This window comes from Dermacentor variabilis, chromosome 7 (assembly GCF_050947875.1).
Source record: "Dermacentor variabilis isolate Ectoservices chromosome 7, ASM5094787v1, whole genome shotgun sequence".
NCBI classification, from domain to species: Eukaryota; Metazoa; Arthropoda; class Arachnida; order Ixodida; family Ixodidae; genus Dermacentor; species Dermacentor variabilis.
The window spans coordinates 143287493-143309580 of record NC_134574.1 but is presented as its reverse complement, the minus strand read 5'-3'; the positions used below and the strand labels follow the sequence as shown (position 1 = coordinate 143309580).

Below are 22088 nucleotides of genomic sequence, written 5' to 3'. Positions count from 1 at the left end.
CAACGGTAAAAAATCTGAGAACCACAAACTAACAGGTCAGAAAAACTATCAAATTTTTTGTCCATCCAGGCATTCGAGTGGCTCAATGTGTGTTAGCTCTGTTCCGAGAGCAGCCAAAGCATGACACAAGAAACAGGAAATAACTGAGAAATCACATTTATTTTGCAACCCAACATATTAATGTCACTGCACATCACTTTCTTGAAACATACTGGAAGCACAAGAGCACATGAAGAGAAAAACACGGTGAGGCAACCAACATAATGCTGCGTCGTCACAAGAATTGTGCATTATGTTCGTGCCGTTGAGGCAAATAAGACAACGCTATGTGTTCGAAAGACTTGCGCATTAACATTTGCACTGCACCCTGGCTAAGTCATCTAGATGGATTCTGAACAATATAGCAGTAATAAAAAAGCCAGTGCAATAACTATTTACATGCTTTCGTAGAGTCGTGCTGCCTTCTTTTTAACAATATATATAACACCTTGCATGCACCTGTTTATGTTACAACTTGCACTCGCATATCTTCAGGAATGGTCAACATACATAAACTGATAGCTCTACTGTACACGTTTAAACAACTGCCCAGAAAAAAAAATATACACCAGAGGCATAGAGATTCTATGGAGATGTACATCTGTATGAGCATCCTGTTTGTGCAAGTTAGTGCAGACAACTCTGATTAGTTTGCAAAAATAACCATGCTTACAGAGGTATGATGTGGAACACACACACAAACACACGCAGTGCAATATTATATCTTATGCCTGGACAAGCTATCACAAAGGTTTGATGAATGGACTAGTAACACAGCAGCAAGCATACATCTTTCCACCCTCATCGCAACAGAAACCTACTCTGCACGTCCGCTTTCCTGAAAGCAGCGTGCCGGGAAGAAACTGGCCTGACATTGTCCGGTCGCAATCACTGCCGCACAAGGTGTCCCCACAGGGCATTGTCATGATGAAACTCGTCGAGCGTAAAAAGTACACACGCCATTTTGTGACTAGCTGTCTTTCTAAGAAAAACTGTTTGTTCTTGTCTGTTAAGGCAAGGCAGGCCTACTGGCTTATATGATAAGTTTTAAGAGTCATGCTTGTTACAGTGACTGACGATTCTTCATCCTACGCGCAAGTGCCTGCAGCAACATCTCTGCACATGCGCAATTGTCGGGCACTGTCCATCCCAGGGCTGTCGCGAAGTCACTTACCAAAGCAGGCATTGTTTCACTGTACATTCCAGCCTCGCATTAAGACGATCACAGCCAACCACTGCTGCAGTACAAAAATATTTTCTGTTCCCCTGTAACTTCTCAGGCTCTGCTCATGGGCTCTAGCTTCAGGCCATCATCGTGAATCTCACTGATTTGTCTTTGTCTGTGCAGACTCTGCCGAAAGTTTGACGCACAGTTTCACAATTCCGTAGGTTATCCGTATTATTTGTGTGGTTATCATATGAACTCTGTACCGATTCCACACTATACAAGTCATGTGGAAGAACATACATAATTATGAGAATACAGATTGTTTTTCTATGAGAAAATCGGCACAGCAATTTGAAGTGATTGCTCTTAGATGATAAGTGTCAACAGCAATTCGATAATGGTTTCCTAAGAGGCAGCTTCACGCCGATAGTTGGCACGCAGGTGATGTACATGAGTGCTTTGTTATGAAAGCTGTCAGCAAGTCATGACAGCACCTCTTCATTGGACAAATATATCTAAAAACAAGTACGATTGGTGCGAATCCGCACCAAGTATATCACTTTTTTTTTCACATTACTTTCACAAGAATCGCATCTCTTAGTCACCAGTGCATAAATTAACACGGTGATAATGAAACAAGTACATTTTATCCCCCAAGGGAGAAAAACGCCAAAGGCCCTAAGAATTTCATCTCTTTGGATACCATTATGGGGCCTGCCACTTTTTATAGTTTTTCCCAGCTCAGCCGTTCTTTCGCAGAGAACAGCTGTTGCTCGCTCGACCGGCATGTATTAGCTGGATTTTGCTCCACACTCTTCGGATGAACAACTGAAAACTTACGTCACGAGAACATCCATGAGATTGACAGAGTAACAAAAAGACAAGCTTGACTGAGTGAATTGCCGCTAACCAGATGAAAACTTCAAACCCATAGCTTTACTCTGCAATATCCTCAGTAGCAGTGCGTGTTATTTACAGTCTTTTGTGTACTGTTTCATCCTGGCTTTGCACTTAATAAAGGACTCACAGAGCATTGTGTTTTTCAAGTGTACAAAATTTATCACAACTTTATTCTTTATTATTATTATTTTTTTGCAATGTTCAAATTTCTTAAAACATCCTAAAAATGTGTCTAGCAATGTTTTCCTTGCCTGACTTCTGGCAGCTGGTAGTTGCAAAATAATGGTGGCAACCCCATTATAATGTCAGCACCTAGGCAAGGCATTGTTCAGCTAACCATACAAGCTACAAGCGACATATGTGTGGGGTGTAGAACGATAGGCAGTGGTGACTCCAGAGCCTCAACTTATCCCGTGGTGTGTCGGCCTCATCACTTATGTGGAGCAAGAAACGGCTACAGCAGTAACTGCCTGTCAATTCATGAACGATGCAGCAGATTGGCACGCATGAACAAGGCCACTTTGTGTTAGCTTGTGCGGCAGATGTAAATATTTAAAGGCCATTTCTGTATCCAAAAATACCTTCTCGGCTATGTAACTCGGCGTCGCTGCAGCATGTGTGCAAATCCAACAAGAATATCGAGAACGGGATGAGCACAAGTGTGCAGTCATTTTCCCTCTACCTTTGTATCACCATGAGAAACAGCACCTAAACTTGGTGAAGCATCAAAACAACCTTCTCTAGCAAAACAGTACCTAAACAGACAGCAGGTGAATCGTCACAGATTTTCAGTGCTGCAAAAGGCATCCCAGAGATAGCTAACGCAATTCTGCAAGAGCGCTTGTTAAAATCATTGTCGAGAGAAAAAACCAGCAATGCATTGCTAAGAGACAAAAAAAAATGAAATGCCAAATAAGCCATTCGGAGCAAATCTGGGGACAGCTTCAATATTAAACAAATTATCAAGTGTACACTATTGCTTTCTATATGTGGTGACACATGGCTAGCTCAAAAGCTCCGCTTTACTGATTAGAACAAATTTTTACAGACACGATGGCAAGATTCACAGCTGATGATCACAACTCATTGATGAACTGTACAGGAATGAATGAGGCAGACTAACATGTGGCTAACAAGCAACAATGGCAAGGTATTACACGTCGACACTCGTAATGGAATAAAAACCATGCAAGGTGGTTTCGCAGAAACCCGCAGATAACAATTATAACCAACACTTAGTCACAATCTTGAGTAATAGACAGCCCTATAAGAACAGACAAAAATAACTGCCGTAACGATAAATAGATGTAGGCAAAATTGGCTGTAATAAAAGCTCCTAAATCACCACTCATTTCTATGCTTTAAAGAGTATAGCTATGTTTAAATTGCTTTCTCACAATTAAGAGCATCTTGTAAGTTCTTGAATGTAGTACTATGCTTGTATGCTCATCATGCTTGCTTCTCTTCCTTTTTTTTTTTCCCTTCAACATGCAGTGTTAGTTGTCAGCCAAACGAAATCGGCTTGTCGTGTTTTGCAGCGAATGCAGTAGTCTTTCACATCGTTGCTGTACTGTATCCGCTGAGAATGACATGGAAACTTGCGCGTGACAACGTGGGCTTGCTCGGCACTGCAGCTTCCATCATTAACGACGAGATGTCAGAATCCGGCAGAAGCTCATTTACTCCATAGGCGCATTCCAAAATTTATAAACGATCATTTCAGCGCGTCGATTCCGCTTGCAATCCTGCTGCAAATTCTGCAGTCCAGTCATTCCAGTGACTTCAATTCTTTTTTTGCAGCATGCCTTCACATCACACTTTCTAGGCGCATTCCAGCGGCCACCACATATGCGCTACCACTCTGTTGCAAGGAAATAACTTAATAAAAACCACTTTGAAACATGAGTTCAGCATGGTTGACATTGTCGAAGGGAACACATTCAATGCCTTTATTATAAATACCCTATAGTTTCATTTTATGTGTTCCCATTTCATTAAAACATCAATGCAATGACTTTAATGTAATTTACAATGAAAAAAATGAAGCCAGAAACACTATTACACTACACCCTTCTGCCACTGAAGCTATGAATGTGTGAACAATGTTAAAATGGCTAGGTTTCTAGGCCTGTGCTACCGTTGTTTCCGGCTTGGAGACGACTTCTGTGGCGACCGCTTTTTTGACTTCTTAGTGTTTGGTTCACTCTTTTCAGACCCGTCATCTGAAAAACTTGCTGGAACTGTCGTTCTATCTTGCGGTGAGGGCCTCTTCCTCCGAGAGCGCGTAATGGGGCCTTCGGGATCAAGCAGTGCTTGTTCTGTGCTGGCCATGACCTCGGCTCGGCTGTCGTCAGATGTTTCAGCTGCCTCTGGTATCGTTGGCAGTGAGAATGCAGCAACCCTAGCTTCCTTGCCTTGCAGGCTTTCTGGCAAGTCCGTGGCCACTGTGGCCGGCAAAGTGGGAGTTTCCGGCTTGCTGGAGTTGACCGAGGGTGCAGCCAGACCAGTGGTGGCGAGGTCTACGGTCATGGTCTCAATGTCGTCAGTGATCCCAGACTCGCTGGGCCTCTCAACCACATCGGGAAGTGTGGAAAGGTAGGCTGCAACCTTGGTCTCCGGATACGTGAAGACGCTGTCCACGCTCCGAGCTGAGTCCTCGCGTGCCGGCACAAAGCCCAGCGAACGCGTCGAAGCCGCTGCGGCCGAGCTGAGCGACGCAGACGAGGAGGAAGACGACGTAGACGTGAAGGAGCTCCCGCTGCTTGTCGAGACTGAAGAATCGCTCCGCACATCTGCGGAGTTGCGTTTGAGCCTTCGGCGCTGAGCCAGGGGCGCGGCAGAGACGTCGAGCAAGCGAAAGCCGCCACGGGTGGCGAGGTGGAAAGCGTCAAAGGTTGCCCGCACGGCTGATTCAGCAGCGCGCGGTGAGGATGATGAGCTGAGGACGTCTGGTGTCATGAGGGAGGCCGACCAGTGGCTACTTCGAGAGTGCACCCACGGATGCGCACGGAGCTCGGCCATGGTCAGACGGCGTGGCGCTTCAACGGTGAGCAGGCCGCGGATGACGTCCTTGGCTTGGTCCGAGACAGGCTCCCACTGGGGGCCATTGAAGCTGAACTCGCCTTCACGGATCCGCTGCATCAGTGCAGCAGCGCTGGCATTGCGACTTGGCGTTTGAAAAGGTGCCCGCCCAGACAGCATTGTGTACTGCATACAAAGAAGAAAAAGTCATGGTTGATTAGTATACCTCATTAACGTGAGAGAAAGGGCACAAAGAAAGGAAAAGTTCTAAGTCATGGCTAATTAGTACCTCATTAACGTGAGAGAAAGGGCACAAAGAAAGGAAAAGTTGCTAGGTTAGTCAGACACACGTCCGGTTTGCCACCCATTACAGGAGTCGGGGAAATACAGGGATCAGAAGGAAGACATAGAGAGCAAGAGCATTAACTCTGCATTCACGAGATGCACACCAAATAGCGGTGACCTCTTGTACTTTACTGTTAATGAAAGTCAGCACAACACAAAAGGTGTACAGTAATGGAAGTTCTCTAGCGCAGTTCTTGGGTACCTCTGCTGTTGTTTACACAGAAAAATGTGCCTTGACTAAACATGCAACATTCTCATCTGGTGTGACGTGGGCGTGCCAGCGGGCTGACAGCAGAAAAGACATTCAAACAAACACACCATCACTACACTTCTTTATCTGTTAGTGCTTCACACTTCTTATGAGTGTCGAAGAATCATTTGAATAACTTCGTGCGGGTACCTGAAAGCATAGGACAGCACACTCACTCAAGGGAACATTGACTCTTGCTTGCTCCATATTGAATCAGTTTTCGGATAGAGTGCGGGTGAGTCACAAAAGACGGGACTGGACCTACGAATGACTGGGAATGAGTGCCGGTTAATGTGAGTAGTAAGCATCAATGAATATCAGTGACTGTGGGTTCGACGTGTGTATGAATGATGCGAGTGGCTGTCGCCGAGTGTTAGTGGACACTAGTATGAACGTGAGTAAGGGCTGGTGGGTACGAGTTGATGCAGGTGTGTGTGCTGGTACGTGAATTAAAGCAAGGATGAATGCAAGTGAGAGTGGCAGCGCGAGTGGGTGCCAACAAAGATGAGTGAACATCAGTGAGTTGAGTACCGTACCCCAAAAAAATATTGGTGAGTGAGTGTGAGTATCCACTTACTGTGCTGACCTACGATTTAAAGCAACTATGGAGACTGTGTCTTGTAGCTAGTTTTGAAGTGTAGCCGACGAAAATGTAGGCTACGTCAGGGCTAAAAGAAAGGTACCACAGTTATCAAAAGAAGAGGTGCGTACCAGAATGACGCCAAGGCTCCAAAGGTCGCAGGACTCGCTGTAGCCTGCAGCGATGTTGCCTGGGCTGGCCTGCCTCAAGACTTCCGGAGCAGCATAGTTTAGCGTGAAGCAGGGTGTCTTCATGAGCTGATTGTCCTGAGGTTTCAGCCGTGCAAAGCCAAAGTCCACCACCTTGATGGTGGCATTCTCTGAGCTGTCCGTGAACAGCAGATTCTGCAAAGTGGAACAAAAATGTATTCACATGATTAGCTGAACCAGCATTGCAGTGAGGAATATGGTTGTTCGCAGTGCAGACGAGAACCCTGGAATCAGTCTCAGTGATCCCTGTGCAAGGGCAGTACCTTGATGTATGATCAATGCGGTGCCAGTTGCAATAGACAAGGCAACCTCAAGTCTTCACTCACGACGCCGGTGGTAATTGATGCCCCAGTGGGCAGATTCTAGCTCTCAACTCAAACACTACCCGAGTAGCACACTTGAATCCTTAAAAAAGAATTCTGGAGTTCTGTGTGCCAAAAGCAGGATCTGATTGTGACGCCTACCATAATGGGAGACTTCGGATTAAATTTGACCACCTGGAGTTGCTTAACGTGCACCTAAATCAAAGTGTGCTCAAGCGTTTTTGCAAGCCGCCTCCGTCAGTGCGACCAGAGTGGTTGGGATGGAACCCGTGACCTCAAGTTGAGCAGCACAACGTCATAGCCACTGGGATCTGCGAGTAAGCCAGAGCAGGTAAGCCTCACTCAAGCAACATGTGTGCAGTTTTTGTCAAAATAAATAAGGCCACCATGTGCATGAACACAGTTCATATTCCTTGCCTACAGTTACATCTCTACTGCTCAAAAGCTGTGGAAACGGATGTGAATACTCACCCTCTGAAACTATGTAGTGCTGTGATTTTCCTAGGTGCAACATGGCACAACCAGAAATCACAGTGCTCCTGCTGCTAGTGGGTTCATTATTGCTGACAAAGGCTGGATTCCTAATTAATGTCAAAATGGGCATAGATTCGTAGTTTTTCTTACTGCTCCATTACATCTCATTTTTTTTAACATAGCCAACCCCAGCTTTATTCAAACCGAATTTGTGCAATAAATATATAAATAAGCTCGTATGGAAGGTAAGCATTGCAAAACGGATGATGGAAAAGGTCGCATGGATTAGAGAGCCAACTATAGGTAGACAATATTACAGTAGAGATCAAGAAGTGGAGTAAGGTAGTTTATGGAATGCATAGGGTGATAACCAGTTGTCTTCTAGAGCAACACAATGACATGCCAAGGTAACAGAAAACACCGTCAAGCACGTCAGAAGATCAGATAATGCAATGGAGATTAGGAGATTTGCAGGCATATGGAATTGCGTCAACTGATGCAGAATGGGGTTAAAGTAAAGATAGCCAGAACAGACTATCTGTTCTAGCAGATCTGGCAGTCTTGCTGTCTGAACAATAATAAAGACGTCAATCTTTCTATCGCATCACATTGGTTCCCACACGAAAGACAACACTAAGAAGGATAATGATAAACAACTCTGCAACTCTTGTTTAATTCTTTTTTAACCACCCACACTTCAGGAATTTTATCACACCTATGAACACCTTCCTTAAGCCAGTCTTCCTATAGTTTACAACATCACCCAAATGTCTGCAGTAAACACCTCATTCTTCCAGACTCAAAATCTGCTGGAACAGCCTTCCAGAAAACAGTTTCAAATGCCAACCATAAATAATTCTGGGAAAAGTTAGGTAACAATTACCTTATTAGTATATTTAAGAAGCCTTGGCTTCTCAAGTATACTTTTTTCTTTGCCTCCGCCCTTCCCTTCTTTCCTTGTTCTGTTCTTGCTCCAGAAATTACCCACCTTACACAATCTCTGTACCTCACGTGAATTTTTCCCCTATCTTTTGTGTTGTGTTTTTTATATCCTCATACATAACATTGCCACCTGGAATGATAAAATGCCTTTGAGTCTTTAAAGAGAAAAGTGAAATGAATTTGTCAGCTGCCACAACAACAGGTCAAAAGAGCAGAGGTATTGAAAGAAATGCTCCAGTCACAGGGGAATTTGGAAGCACACTGCATACGGTCTGGCTGTGATCCTATCATTGAAGAAAAAGAAGAAAAAAGAAGAGTGGTTCGTTGCTCTTAGAAGAAGGCAGGAGAAATCCTGCAACCTTTGCAGGTTTTGCAGATCCCACGCACTGTAGGAATCGATGTTACGTGAAGCATTTTGCAGTTGCCTAGCTATCTAGCGTTGTTCGGGATTCCGCAATGCGATACCAAGTGGACCAATGCGTTTGTGTAAACTGAGTAGTTGTGTGTGTGCATCACGAGCATATGTGTCTGTGACAGCAGCAGCACGATGACGACTGCATTGAAGACGATCGTTTGCCGGTTATAGCACCATTTCCAAGCCAGCTGTTCAATGCAAGCTTATGGCATAGCAATTGGTTGGTTTCTACATAGATAGTGGACAAGCAAAAACAAAAGTAACACACATTGTGATGTCATAAGCGGCTACGTGTTATGCGATCATACATACCTATGTCTATGTGATGTGTTGTATGCTAAAACGGCAATGGCAATTATACTCCAGTGAAAAAATTTTAAAGCATGATTAAGCTGGCTGATCACGAAGTTGGTACAATGAACTTGGGTTGGTTATCATGAGCGCGGTACTAATTCTACGTAGCATCTTACAAGGAAAGTATCGAGGAAAGTGGGCTGGGGTCCTGGGGATGGTGCCAGTCTAATGCAGTATGGTATGGTATGAAGAACTTTATTTAGGTCCTGAGGGATCAGTCTGGGACTGATGCGGGCCGCTCCCACGTCGGTACAGAGAGGCCGAGCCCCTCTGCCAGCACACGGGCCCTCTGGACAGCCCTGAGTTGGTCCGCCAGCACTTCACTGTGCAGCATTCGCTGCCACCACTGTTCACCTCGAGAACCATCACCGGCCAACGCCAAGCAGCGCCACAGCATGTGTTGTAAATCGAGCAAACCCCCACACTGACTACAGTAGACTGAAACCCCGCAGTCCGGATTAATTTTATTCATGATGACCGGGTTAGGGTACGTCCGTGTCTGCAGAAGCCTTAATGTAACCGCCTGCGGCCTACTTAATTTAGGATGTGGCAACGGGAATGCCCTGCGTCCTAAGTAATAGTGCTTGGCGATTTCGTTGTAGGTTAACAGTTGGTCCCTGTACTCAGGAGCGGGAGATCCAGCCCCTTCAGGGAGTACACGGCACACTAATCCTCGTGCCTCCCTGTGCGCCACCTCGTTGAGGTTACGCGGGGCTCCCTCCACTGTCCCCATGTGCGCCGGGAACCAAGTAACGGTATGCGAAGTGATATCCCTACCCTGCAGCAATCTGTTAGCCGGTTCTGCAACAAGTGCAGAACCAACAAATGCAGTGCCTCAGAGTACTTCAAGGAGCTGAGCACTTCCACTGAGCATTTCAAAGAGCTGGCTGACTTTGGAACGAGAAAAGTATGCATGCGATCGTAGCCTAATGGTTAAAGCACCGGGCTGCCGTGCTCAACGGCAGCGGTTCGATTCCACCGTTGGTTGCACATTATTTTCTCTTTACTAAAGCGAGGCGAGACGGGAACCTAGCTAGCTACCTACCTTTCGCGAATTGCCAAGAATGAGACAAAGGATGCTTCTCATTAAAAACAACTGGGGAAATCATGTGAGCAGACCATCTGTAGCGCTGGGGGAAGCAGCCTTCAAGTTCATTTGTGAAACCTAGACAAAGCCATCTTTGTCATCACGAGACCGAAACTGTCAATCTTACTCTTTATTTATTTTTTTCACGCATTTTCTGCTACCCTAGTTGCAGCCCCTACTTGTCTGATATTTTTGACATACACTTGTGAACAATAAACGCTTAGCAGTTGCGCAGTTGTTCACTCTTGTCCTCCACATTGCTTCAAGCCGAGTGAAGGAGTTCATGAGTGTTGAGCGTAAATCAAGTGACTGAATGAATGAGTGTCATAAAACGAACTAGCCACAGCTGAAGCCTTATTAATTGTTTCACGGTGATTGCAGCTTCAGTGCAGATAAGTGCGAAAAACTCACCTCTGGCTTGAGGTCTCGATGCACGACGCCCCGAGAGTGCATGAAGTGCACAGCGGAGACGAGGCGACGAAAGATGCGGCATGCCTCGCTCTCCGTAAAGCGTGCCCGCCTGCGTATCCTATCGAGGAGCTCCCCGCCCGTCAGCAGCTCGAGAACGATGTAGGTGTGTGCCTGCAGAAAGACATTAGGAAACAAGAATATTATACCCGAGCACCGCAACTTAGAACGAGTAGTACCGACAAGCATTTTAGAAATTTTAGAAGCTCTACCATACGCTTCCCATACATAAAAGGGTGGCAGATTGAAAGTATTGAGGGCTGTAAATACTGGTAAGCTCTTTAAATTTGATACTAAGGTTGGTCTTGATGGCATAAACATTATTGTGACATCGTGGCATAGAGCAAAATTTGGTGATGTTGCATTGCAATAAGAACAGGTATCATGACGTTGCTCATACAAAAGTAAACAAGAGTGCTGTGCTTGTTTCTTTTTGCTGTGCTAGCATGTGGCAGCCACAGCAATTGCACGAACAGAGTAAACCAACATATTGTCAACGTCATGCCACATATGCATGCTGGGTGCTGAAACTGAAACTGATTCACAGAAACGAGCATCATTGCCATAGCAAATAAATGTCCACTTAAATGCACAATTAAATGTTCACACCATCGGCGCTACTGCCGCCGTGCTGTCACTGTAATCGCGGCATGGTTCACCCAAATGTGGAAGGATTCGGAGGTCTCTAGAGACGTTCCAAGTAGATTGAAGTCTACATTTCACATTCCACTTAATCAGCTCCACAGCATAATTAGGTTGGCGTTCCATCTTGCACTGCTGGCATGAGCATTGTGTGCACAAGCACAAGCATGTGCTTTACAGGCAGTGTACTTAGCCGTACTTAAGCTACACTGTCCGTACTGTATGTACGGACAATGTACTTTAAGCTACAAATGCTGACGGTTGTCCTTCTATCTCGTGCACCATTGAGGAGTGACACTTGCAACACCAGCGGCAATGCTCCTCATCACGGCAACCTTATGAAATGCCTAACAGCTGCCAAGGGTGCCGTTTCTGCTGCACAGAAGCAATTGCCCCACGTGCTTTGTCACACCAGCATGTCGCCCCCGTTTATTCTTACAGCACCGTCTAAGGAGTTTCAGCGCAACACTGAAACTTGCTAGTGCTTTCAATGCTTTGTCCGAAGGACGAAACTGCCCAATTTTCTATAGTGAATTATTTATGCTGCTTTGAGGCTTGGCAGTATTATTCCTGCAGGTTTTATACAAGCATACGGGTGCCAGTTTCTTACAAGCATAATGGTGAGTTACCATAGCAAACCTTGCAAAACTCATTGCATCAGAAAATCAGGGAAATCGTACAAAAGGCAGCCTTTAGCTGCTTTTCATGATGCAGAATTTCCATAGCTGCACTCTGTACTCTATTATAAAAAAACTGAATGCCAACAATGAAATTATGCACGAAGCACCTGATGTCCAATTAGATTTTTTCTTTCTGGTCCTTCGTTTTTTCTGCCTTGTTTTGTGTACAATTAAATTAGAGCACGAGCAGCCAGCGAGGTCTAAAAGAAAGCATGTTTCTCTAAATGAAACTCAGCTGATACTCGGCGCTTCTGTTGCGCTCTTTTCCTGTCCTTCCTTTTTTTTGTGTGTGCGTGTTGTGTACCACTCACCTCATCCTGGAAGGCCTCCACAAACTGCACAACGTTGGTGTGTCCCTGGCACATCTTGAGAAGCTGCACTTCCTGGGTGGTGTCAATGCGGCGACTCACAATTTTGACAGCGTAGGCAAGGCCCGTCTTCTTGTTGATGCACTTCCTGCAAGGTGCAGTCAGTGGCTCAGTACACTACACACTACTGCGCAAATGATGCGAAAAGCATTTCTGAAATCTCCTCGAAACATGTCTGGTCGCTCACAACATTCATATTTAAAGTACCCTCAAATCCCAGAGGTCGTTACAGAGGGGTTGGGTATGTAATTGTTGTACGAGTAAGGAAAAAAAAGAAAGAAAAATCGGTGCAGTTCATTGAAAAAGTCTTGAATCACTTTCTATCTCCTGTGGCAACAATAAACACTTGAAAGACGTACACTAATGTGTCATTATAACGAAGTCGAGACAGGCAAGGAGCTTTGCTTTATACAGTATTGCATTAAAGGTATCAAGGCCCTAAATGAGCCGTAGTAACATAAGAAGGGTATTCCAATAGCACTGAAGCATGTAAAATGTACATTAAAACAAAGCCCCCCCCCCATGGTATCCTTACTAAAATCTAAACTACAATTGTCTGCCCTTGCCTCTCGTTGCATTTTCACATCTGTCTCTATCACATATTCTTTCAACCCATATCACATGACTGCCAGCTGGTTAAATGAGCAGATTGTCAAGTGTGCTAGTCATGTGTGTCACTTGCATGGTGACAGATAAATTGTGCAAAAGCATTGTTTTCATCGTACAGTCCATTCGAACACCGTGATCCGGCCACAAGCGCACACCACTATGTTACCACAGTCATTGTTTTCTCCGAACTACCCAAGACTAGAATGACCCTTCGAGGTAACCTGCACTTATGAGCAATACTGTGCGCCTTAGACCTGCCATAGAGTATTTGGATTCATTCTTGTAACATCAGCATCATCAATTCGGCCTTTCATATGCCCACCTCTTATGTAATGTCTCTTTGAAGCCATTGGCATATTTAAAAAAACAATAATAAACAAATGGGTTGTGGCAACACAACCCTGATGAGGTTCTGCTGAGGCCCCTGAACAGCTGTCTCATCTGTCAGTTGTGTTGTGAGGCACAGTCCTAATGAGCTGCCCCAATGCACCAGAGTGGGTTTCACAATGCCCTTTGCCTCCCTGGTTGACATAAGGAAAAGTAAAGGGTCTTTGCATATGCTGCACCATGCAGTCCCATACAGCTTTCTCGCCTCAGACTTTGTACTAAGCGGAGTCCGGTGCAACTGTACATCAACTCAGATTGCTCTAATATGTGTGTGCAGCAGTTGGTACCGTGAAGAACTTTGAGTAATGCAATATTTTAGATAAGGCAATTTCATTAAAACGAGAACTTACTGTTCTTTTCATTTGCGCAGGGATGTTTCAACGATGACGATATTTTATTATCAGAAGCAAGAAATTCCAGACAAGTTGGTTACTTTTGCTGGCCAATATTTATGGCACTGACAGTAATCAGAACTTGTGATAATCATCATACCATGATTAACTATATTTACTAATTAAGTTTGATTACTAGGTTTAGCACAGGGCTTACAATGAATTGCCAAACTTGCAGTGAAATGCCATAGGCATTTTACGCCAATCATTCCTTCACACTGTGCAATTAAAGGGCCCCTGAAACGGTTTGGACTAATTCTGTAGATGCGTAGGGTACAACTACAGTTAATCATTTGCACCATATTTTGTGTGAAGTGTCTCATATTAAGAAAGCTACGAACGATTACAAGTTACCCTCCTTCATAGCCATGCATTTTCTCCTCAACTTGTTCACCGAGTTATTGGGGCTAAGCTCCACCTTCACTGGCGCTGTGTCATGATGACACGTCGTGTCGTCTACTTACGGTTGTCTAGGAGCGAGCGTGCGAAGCCTCTCCAACCTCTCCGCCAACTGCCTGGCAGTCCACCCCAAGCGAGAGTTATCGAAGCAGCGTGCGTTGCAAGCATTCTGTCGCAGCACCGAGTGTGTCTGGTATTTCAGTAATCACAGGCAAGCTGGGCATTTCAATGGATTGGTGGAAGCATAAACTCAAGCTGATGAAGGACCTTTAGCGTAGATGTACGTGAGCAGCCTGATCGGTGTGCACGGTCCAGCCACCTGGTGGCACAGAGCTGAACCAGCCAAACAGAGAGCTAATATTTCTCTAACCAAGAGTAAAACATTTTAAACAGTTAGAAAAACGTGGTCACGATTACACTCCTGCAAAAAATTTACACCAGCAGCAAAGCAGAACACACTTTGTTACTGCTACTGTGCTTGGTTGAGCTCTGTACTACTAGGTGGCTGCACCTTGCAGATCATTCACATTTGCGCCTCTGCTTATCCCTTGGAACGGCATGGTGAAATGGCCAGGCCTAGTCCGCTTGTGCTTGTGTTTACCCGAATACCATACCGCACAGGCAAAACACTATTGTGGTAGTGGTCCTCCAGCGCAAAGTGACGGCCGCAAATGTGCAAATCCTGGCGCCGATCAGATAGCGACAGTCTAGCCACAGATAGCAACAGAGAGCGACAGCAGACTAGCAGCCACTCTGCTAGTCTGCTGCCTTGCAAAGGTACACAATGTCGCAGCTTGACATATTGCCAGTCGCTACGTTTGCAGCCCACAAAGTAACAAGGGCGAACCATGGTGATCGCAAGAAGAATGATCGAGATCAACACTAACCGTGAAGCTCTCATCAACACGAAGCACGTTGTAACACAAGCAGATGACACTTGCTTTGTGCCAGAAGTGGCAAGTGTAGTGAAAAATTGTCCTTGTGCATTCTCTTTCTGTAACTTTCTCTTTGTAGAAACAAGTTAACTAACATTCCAACTGTTACAAACAACATTTTTTCAGCACAATGTTGGAAAAATCACTGATGACGTGCCTTGGGCAGCCAATTGGATAACTTGCCCTCTACTAGCGTCATTAGGGCACTTTTCCTCAAATGTTCAGGGGCCACTGAAAATTCAGCTGAGTGGCGTGCTGCGATCGGTAGCGATGTACATCTAAAACCTCATAATAAATGACAGGCTTAACACGGAGCACTTAGATGTGTTGATTAATGATCAGAGAACTTACCCTAATGATTCATTACGTTTGTACAAAATCATCAAAATCATTTCAGGGTTCCTTTAAGTTTAAAGAGATACTGACCTGATATTTCTAACTATTTATTTTTTTACTTAAAGCAACAAAACATATAAGAAAGAAAACTCGAAAACATTGTGTCAGCACCCCATTTAAAGCTCCCATAAATGCAATATGTATACAAACACAGATATGCACCAAACTCACCTGCAGACTGAGTAGCTTCCATCGCCCAAAATACCTTCTCGTGCGATGAGGTCATAGTTTTGGAAGAATGCAGAGTTCTGTAATATGTGAAGGAAATAGGACTCGCATGATTTCACATTCAAGGCGGCACGAAAGACAAGAAACAACAAATTGAGCTAGATTTGCACCGGTATTGCTTCAAAACTTAATTTGCATTGTTTTTAGGCCAGAAAAAAGGCTGGTTGTGATTCTAAAAAAAATTCAGGTCATAGCTTCCTTTCTTGAATTTAGCAATCAAACTGTGACACCAGCCACAGAAGGAAGACGTCATGGATTTCATGATACCCTCGTACATTTGAGGCATTTTCGCACAGGAAAAGTTTCACTTCATTTTATTTATTACTGCTTTAAGGGCCAGCAGGCAAAATACATGTGAGGCAGTTGGAGCACCACACAAGCATTAGCCCCCGAAAGCTCGTGGAAGTTGGTCCTACGAGCCTTTGCTTACATTCAAATGCAAAGCAACGCTTGATTACTCACAGTTAACCAGCACCAGGCAGATGCTGTCAAAAGCTACGACGCCGTGAGCACATGATGTGGAAATTTCAAACCCTCTCTTGTAGACCCACCCACCTCTCCCACAAAAGAAACGTGATTTTACCAGGGATTTTTCCAACGTCATGAGATCATGTGCCCGTTAAATAATGCACAAACATGCTTGCATCACGCTGACCCAAAATACATGTTTTTTTCTCGAGAGAGGCTGTTGACGCAGCACACCTTGGTGCACAGCTATGGCTCTGGAAATCCATTCACAACACGCATCTCAGAAGAAACAACGTGGTCAGCCAGTTTTTCATTTCATTGCAGCCACAAGGGAAAGTGGGCTTTCAGGACTACTGGCTGTTGCACAGGGTTCAGTCTGTCCATTCATTCATTCATTCACAAAACTTTATTAGTGTCCTGAAGCCCGGTATTTTCAGACCGAGGCGGGCCGCGTCCACGTCGGCACCGCCAGGCCGAGCCTTATGGCGTCATCATGGACCCTCTGGACAGCCCGTAGCTGATCTTGATATGAAGAGCTTGTTATCAACTTGTGCCAGTAAAGCCATTTTTCTTCCGGGTCGGCGAGAGTCGCGGGACAGCTCGCCAGCATGTGTCTGATGTCAATGATGCCAGCGCATACGTTACATTCTTGCCTAATTTCTCTTTCGGGGTGAATTTTATTTATGAAATACGGAGTGGGGTACGTCCCGGTTTGCAGTAAACGTAGCGTCACTGCCTGAGCCCTGTTCAATTTTACGTGTGGCAGAGGGAATTGCCTACGCCCCAAGTAGTAATATTTAGTGATGTCGTTGTAAGTTAGTAACTGATCTTTATGTTCCCCGGAATGGTAGTGGGCGTCGGTTCGGTTCTGACCGGCACGGCAAGCAAGTCCTCGTGCCAGGTCGTTCGTCACCTCGTTGAGGTTGGGCCGAGTCTCGTCCACTTGTCCCATATGTGCAGGAAACCATCGGATTTCTGTTTTGATAGTTTCGACCTTGTCGATAATTTTAGCCGCAGTCCCAGCTACATAGCCTTTGTCAAAGCTCTTAATTGCTGCTTTGGAATCGCTATAGATGAAAGACCATTTACGGTTCCTGATGGCTAGAGCAATCGCGGCTTGCTCCGCCACCGTGGAATCCTTAGTGAAGATGGTGACGGCGTCCCGTACCTCGCCCCGGCTGTCGACCACCACGGCGGTGTAGGCCTCTTTGCCTTGGACCCAGGCAGCGTCTACAAGGGCCGCCTGTTGTCCTAGCTGTTCAATTTCTTTCAACAAAGCTTTCGCTCTCGCTTTTCTCCTGCTAACGTTGTGTTCCGGGTGCATATTTCTCGGGAGGGGGGTGGTTCTGATCGCGTCTCTAAGTTGCCCGCTCAATTCTACCTCGGATTCCTTCGGGTTCATCGATCTATTTGCGTCTGTCCCTATCGCTTTGAGTATAAGCCTGCCCGCTCGCGTTTTCGTCAGTCTTTCCTGCTGCGCCATCTGTTGCGCTTCCGCCATCTCTTCTATCGTATTGTGCACGCCTAGGTTCATGAGCTTCACGTTCGAGGTGCTGATGGGTATACCTAGGGTAGCCTTCACTAACTTTCTGATCAGAGTGTTTAGCTTGTTCAGCTCGGCCTGCGACCATTTAAATAGACCTGCCACGTAGGTGAAGTGACATAGAGCGAAGGCGTGCACTAGCCTTAGAGCGCTGTCCTCACCCAGGCCTCTGTGTCTGTTGCTTATTCTCCTTAGTAATCTGATGACTTGGTCCGTCTTGTTTGAAATGTGTTGAATGGCATTCATGTTGGTACCTCCCGCTGCTATGTGGAAGCCTAAAACTTTAATATTTTCCACCTGCCTGATCGCGGATCCGTCGTGACAGCGTAACATAATCTTGGGTTCGTCCCCGGGGACGTAGCCCCTGGGTCTGCGACCCCTGCGTCGATGTTTTAGGACCAAAAGCTCCGACTTTGCCGCCGAACAGTTGAGTCCCATCTCGCCTAGCGTGCTTTCCACGGCGTGTATGCTCTCCTGCAGTCTGGTCTCCGTTTGCCCTACGTTACCGTTGGCGCTCCATATGGTTATATCATCGGCGTATATTGCAAAGTGGATACCTTCTAAACTCTCCAGTTTCCTCGCGACTCTGGTCATTGCTAGATTAAATAGCATGGGCGAAAGTACGGCCCCTTGCGGGGTGCCCCTGTTTCCCAGGTTCATCACCTTCGATTTTAGTTCACCTAGCGTGAGGCTCGCTTGCCTACCGCCCAGAAACGCCTTGACTACACTGTATAGCCTCTCGCCCAACCCCAGCTCGGACAGGACCTCGAGGATGGCCTTGTGCTCTATGCGATCAAAAGCTTTTTCGACGTCTAGTCCCAGAATCGCTCTCGCGTGCACCGGGCTAACGTGTATGAGCTGGTGTTTGATCAGGAGCATGGCGTCCTGAGTCGATAGTCCGGGCCGGAAACCGATCATGTTATACGGGAGTAGGTCATTTTGCTCGACGTATCTAGTGAGTCTATTAAGAATAACGTGTTCCATAGCTTTGCCTATGCACGATGTAAGCGATATTGGACGTAGGTTATCCAGATGGAGTGGTTTGCCCGGTTTTGGTATGAGGATGGTGTTAGCTATCTTCCATTCCTCCGGATAGTCTCCCTTTCTCCACAACTCGGTGAAATGATCCGTCAGGAAAGTGATCGACTCATCGTCTAGATTCATTAAGAGTTTATTGGTAATGCATACCATGCATACTGCTTTGCGTTCTTACTGCAGCTCCACAGTGTTAAGAAATTGTTCAATACACCATAAGGTATGATTCGATTAATCCAATTCAGTATAGTCATGTTTCACTGCATTTGGTGCAGAATAATTCTCCAGTAGGATGAAATGTAGTTGGCCAGGCCACATAATGCGTAGAGACGATAACTGGTAGTCCATTAAGAACAACAGAAGAGATGACAATGCAAAGGAAGTGTAGTCAAGGGCAGCTGAAGAATGGGTGCTGTCGTGAAATTAGTGTAGCCAACTGAAGCAAGACAGGGGTGAATCGGAAAATGCTCAGAGTGGCACTCGCCAATGGCGGACATCAATTGTGACAATGATGAGGAATTCTCTGGAAGTGAGGCGAGAATGGCATATAACTAAACTGGCGGCTCACCTTGAACTTTGCAGCAAGCAGCTGTGATATGTTCGGCCGGCTCTCGCTGGGGCAACCAAGGAGCTCGTCGGTGAGGATGTTGTCGCTGAACAGCACAGATGGAGCGACGTAGGAGTAACCCTGCAGCAATGAAAATTTCAGAGCTTGAAGAGAATGTTCGGCGATGCAGTTCAAGTCAAGGTATGTGGCGTTGGAAAGATGCAGACTTGTAATGACAGAATAACATTCATAAGCTACATAGGCACAAGCCACTCAAAGAGCTTAGGAGCAAGAATAAGTGAGTGCGCTGAAGTGAAAAAGACTCTAGTTGGAGAAATCGCAGTGGCAGCATTCGCACCAAAACGTTTTCAGATTCACAGATAGGAAGCTCACCTTGAACACTTTGTCATCGCTGATGGGCGCCAGTGCTGGCGAGTCGGCAGGAACCATGGAAGTGAACTCTTCTGCAAAGTTGCTCACGTCCAGTTCGCCAGCAATCTTAGGAACAAAAGGCGCTGCAATCCTTTTTGTTGCGAGGTCCTCCCAGTCTAAGCACTGTAAGTGATGACAATCTTGATTTCACTGCATGCTAGCCTAAGCCAATTGGACGACAGAGCAGTCACAGAAACGAAAATATTGAGATCCTGAGCTCAACTACCACATGAGCAGTGAACTGCTATGTACGTGGTCCGTGAAAACCTAAGACTGCTGTGGAAAATACACTGCTGCCAAACTCAAAGAAAATTTGTGTAGATGTGCCGGCAAATAACATTAATTCATTTCCATGATCTCATGGCAGAAGTGAACTTCATTCAATATCAGTGTCTCTTGAGAACTATGTTTTGGATCGGTGAGGCACAGAGGGCCAGTGCGGTGTGGTTTTGTGGGCTGAGCTTGTACTCAATTCTTAGGTTGTCACTAAGTCTATAAAGTAGTCACGCAAGAATATTCCAAACTTCGAATATGTTCGATTCAAAAGACACTTTTACTATTCCGGATATTCTAAGCCTATAAGAATTGCTGTTGTCAGTTTTTTAAATTAGCTTCACCGCAGCACAAATTTGTTATGCGGCGAAGCATGCAGCATGTATAGCGGTGGAGCATAACTGCCATGCGGTGGTGCATAAATCCCGTGCAGTGATCCATATCAAAAGTAAGGGGGGGCACTGTCGCGTGGTCTCTGCTGGTGGTTATGTCTACCCGACACTACCAGCCGCCAGGTGGAGACCTCTATCTGCTACTAATCTGGCCAAATGCCTAAAAACATGGTTTCTAAATTGCAAATTTGACTAAGTAGCAAGCTGGGCAACGTTTTCAGACCCTTGTTCTAAATTAGCAGTTGCGTACTACCAGGATGCTTCAATGAGAAACTGGATTAAGAACTTGACTTTTATAAGATGCAAGGAAAGCTTCTACACGAAGGAACCCAGATCAACAACGAAAGCTTCCGTGGAAGGCTGCCACGTCAGCCCTGTGGAAGCCAGGTTCTTGATCAAGTTTCCCATTGAAGCATCCTGGTGGTATGCCACTAGTACTTTAGAACAAGGGTCTAAAAACATTGCCAAGCTTACTACGAAGTCAAATTTGCAATTTGGAAACCGTGTTTTTAGGCACTTGGCCAGATGCACACAGAGGCTTCCACCTAGTGGCTCGTGTTGTCCAGATGCATGAAGACTCAGCATAGTATGGGTACTTGAGCCGATAGTGTCGGGTCAGGTAGACATAAGCACCAGCAGTGCTTTACTGCACTTTGATAAGCTTGTCAACCTGCAGCAATTTTCACTGCCGCGAGCACAGGTTGAAAGATACCGGTATGCGTATAACAAAATTTTGGGCCAAAGAGAAGGTCCGTGAGAGTGGCGGTACACGCACGGTGCCCACTCGGCTTGCTAAGAGATACCTGCCGATACCAGACACTAGCGCATCCAGCGAGCAGCTCTTTTCAGTGTCTGAAGGAACACTGACATGCAGGAGGATGTCGCTGCCCTTCAAACATGTCGAGCAACTATCCTTTCTTAAAGACAGCATTTAATAACTGCAGTTGTGGTACCGTCAAGCAGAAGTGTTGTACTTGAGAATTTAGTTGACCATAAAGCATAATTTTCTTAAACATTATTTGCTGCTTCCTTATTGTTTTCGTACCTCTGTTTGGTGAAGAGAAATTGCATTTTTGCAACACCAATAGTATTCATACTTGAAAAATATTTGAAAAGGCATAAATAGAGGTTATTCATAACAATTTAAAAAAATTATAGGAAAAGAGGTTTCAGATTTGATAACACCTCTCAAGAACCTGCAAAATGCATGTAATGAAGCGTGATATGCACATCATGGTTCAGGTGCTTCAATGTGAAAATAAGGCTAAGGGTAGACTCTATACAAATTTGTCGCACACAACATCAAGAAAGAACAATACATTACATTGCTCACGTAAGACAGCTGGTAAAGCTTGGACACTTCCACTGACAGCTGCACATTTCATATGTCTCTGCAGAATATTCAAAAATAGAAATTCGGCTACACAAACCTTGAAAAACCTGTGTCTCTTTATTTCAAGGGCATCATCGAGCCCACCTCCAAGCCTTTTCCTCGGGTCCTTGATTAAGAGCTTCTGGATGAAGTCCCTGATGTCACCAGAGATGCTGTCTGGTATCGGTGGCTGGCTCTTTAGTATCCTCCTGGAAGTAATGAAAAGGCATTCACATGAAAAATTTCTCATTAGTTCTGTACCCGGTTGCAGTATATTGGTAGAGAGGCATAGCGGCGAGCAAGACTATGGATAAGACAAAGGATAATAAGATACAGGAAGACACAGCTGTGGTGGTGTGACATTACTACAGATATGAAGACAAAAGATTGCAAGGTACAGGCATGGTGGTGTGGC

General features: G+C 45.4%; 1 protein-coding gene across 3 annotated transcripts in view; it reads right to left on the bottom strand.

Annotated features, from left to right (window-relative positions):
• Positions 1 to 140: 140 nt before the first annotated feature.
• LOC142588050 (ribosomal protein S6 kinase alpha-5-like) overlaps positions 141 to 22088 on the bottom strand; it is a 298656-nt gene continuing 276708 nt past the window's right edge. For all 3 annotated transcript variants that reach the window (XM_075699488.1, XM_075699490.1, XM_075699489.1), the window contains 8 exons: positions 21732 to 21882; positions 19598 to 19759; positions 19226 to 19345; positions 15555 to 15631; positions 12209 to 12353; positions 10519 to 10689; positions 6435 to 6647; positions 141 to 5314 (listed from right to left, as the gene is read on the bottom strand). In XM_075699488.1, the coding sequence (XP_075555603.1) occupies positions 4241 to 5314; positions 6435 to 6647; positions 10519 to 10689; positions 12209 to 12353; positions 15555 to 15631; positions 19226 to 19345; positions 19598 to 19759; positions 21732 to 21882 (2113 nt within the window). In that variant the 3' untranslated portion in view covers positions 141 to 4240. The remainder of the gene's footprint in view (positions 5315 to 6434; positions 6648 to 10518; positions 10690 to 12208; positions 12354 to 15554; positions 15632 to 19225; positions 19346 to 19597; positions 19760 to 21731; positions 21883 to 22088) is intronic.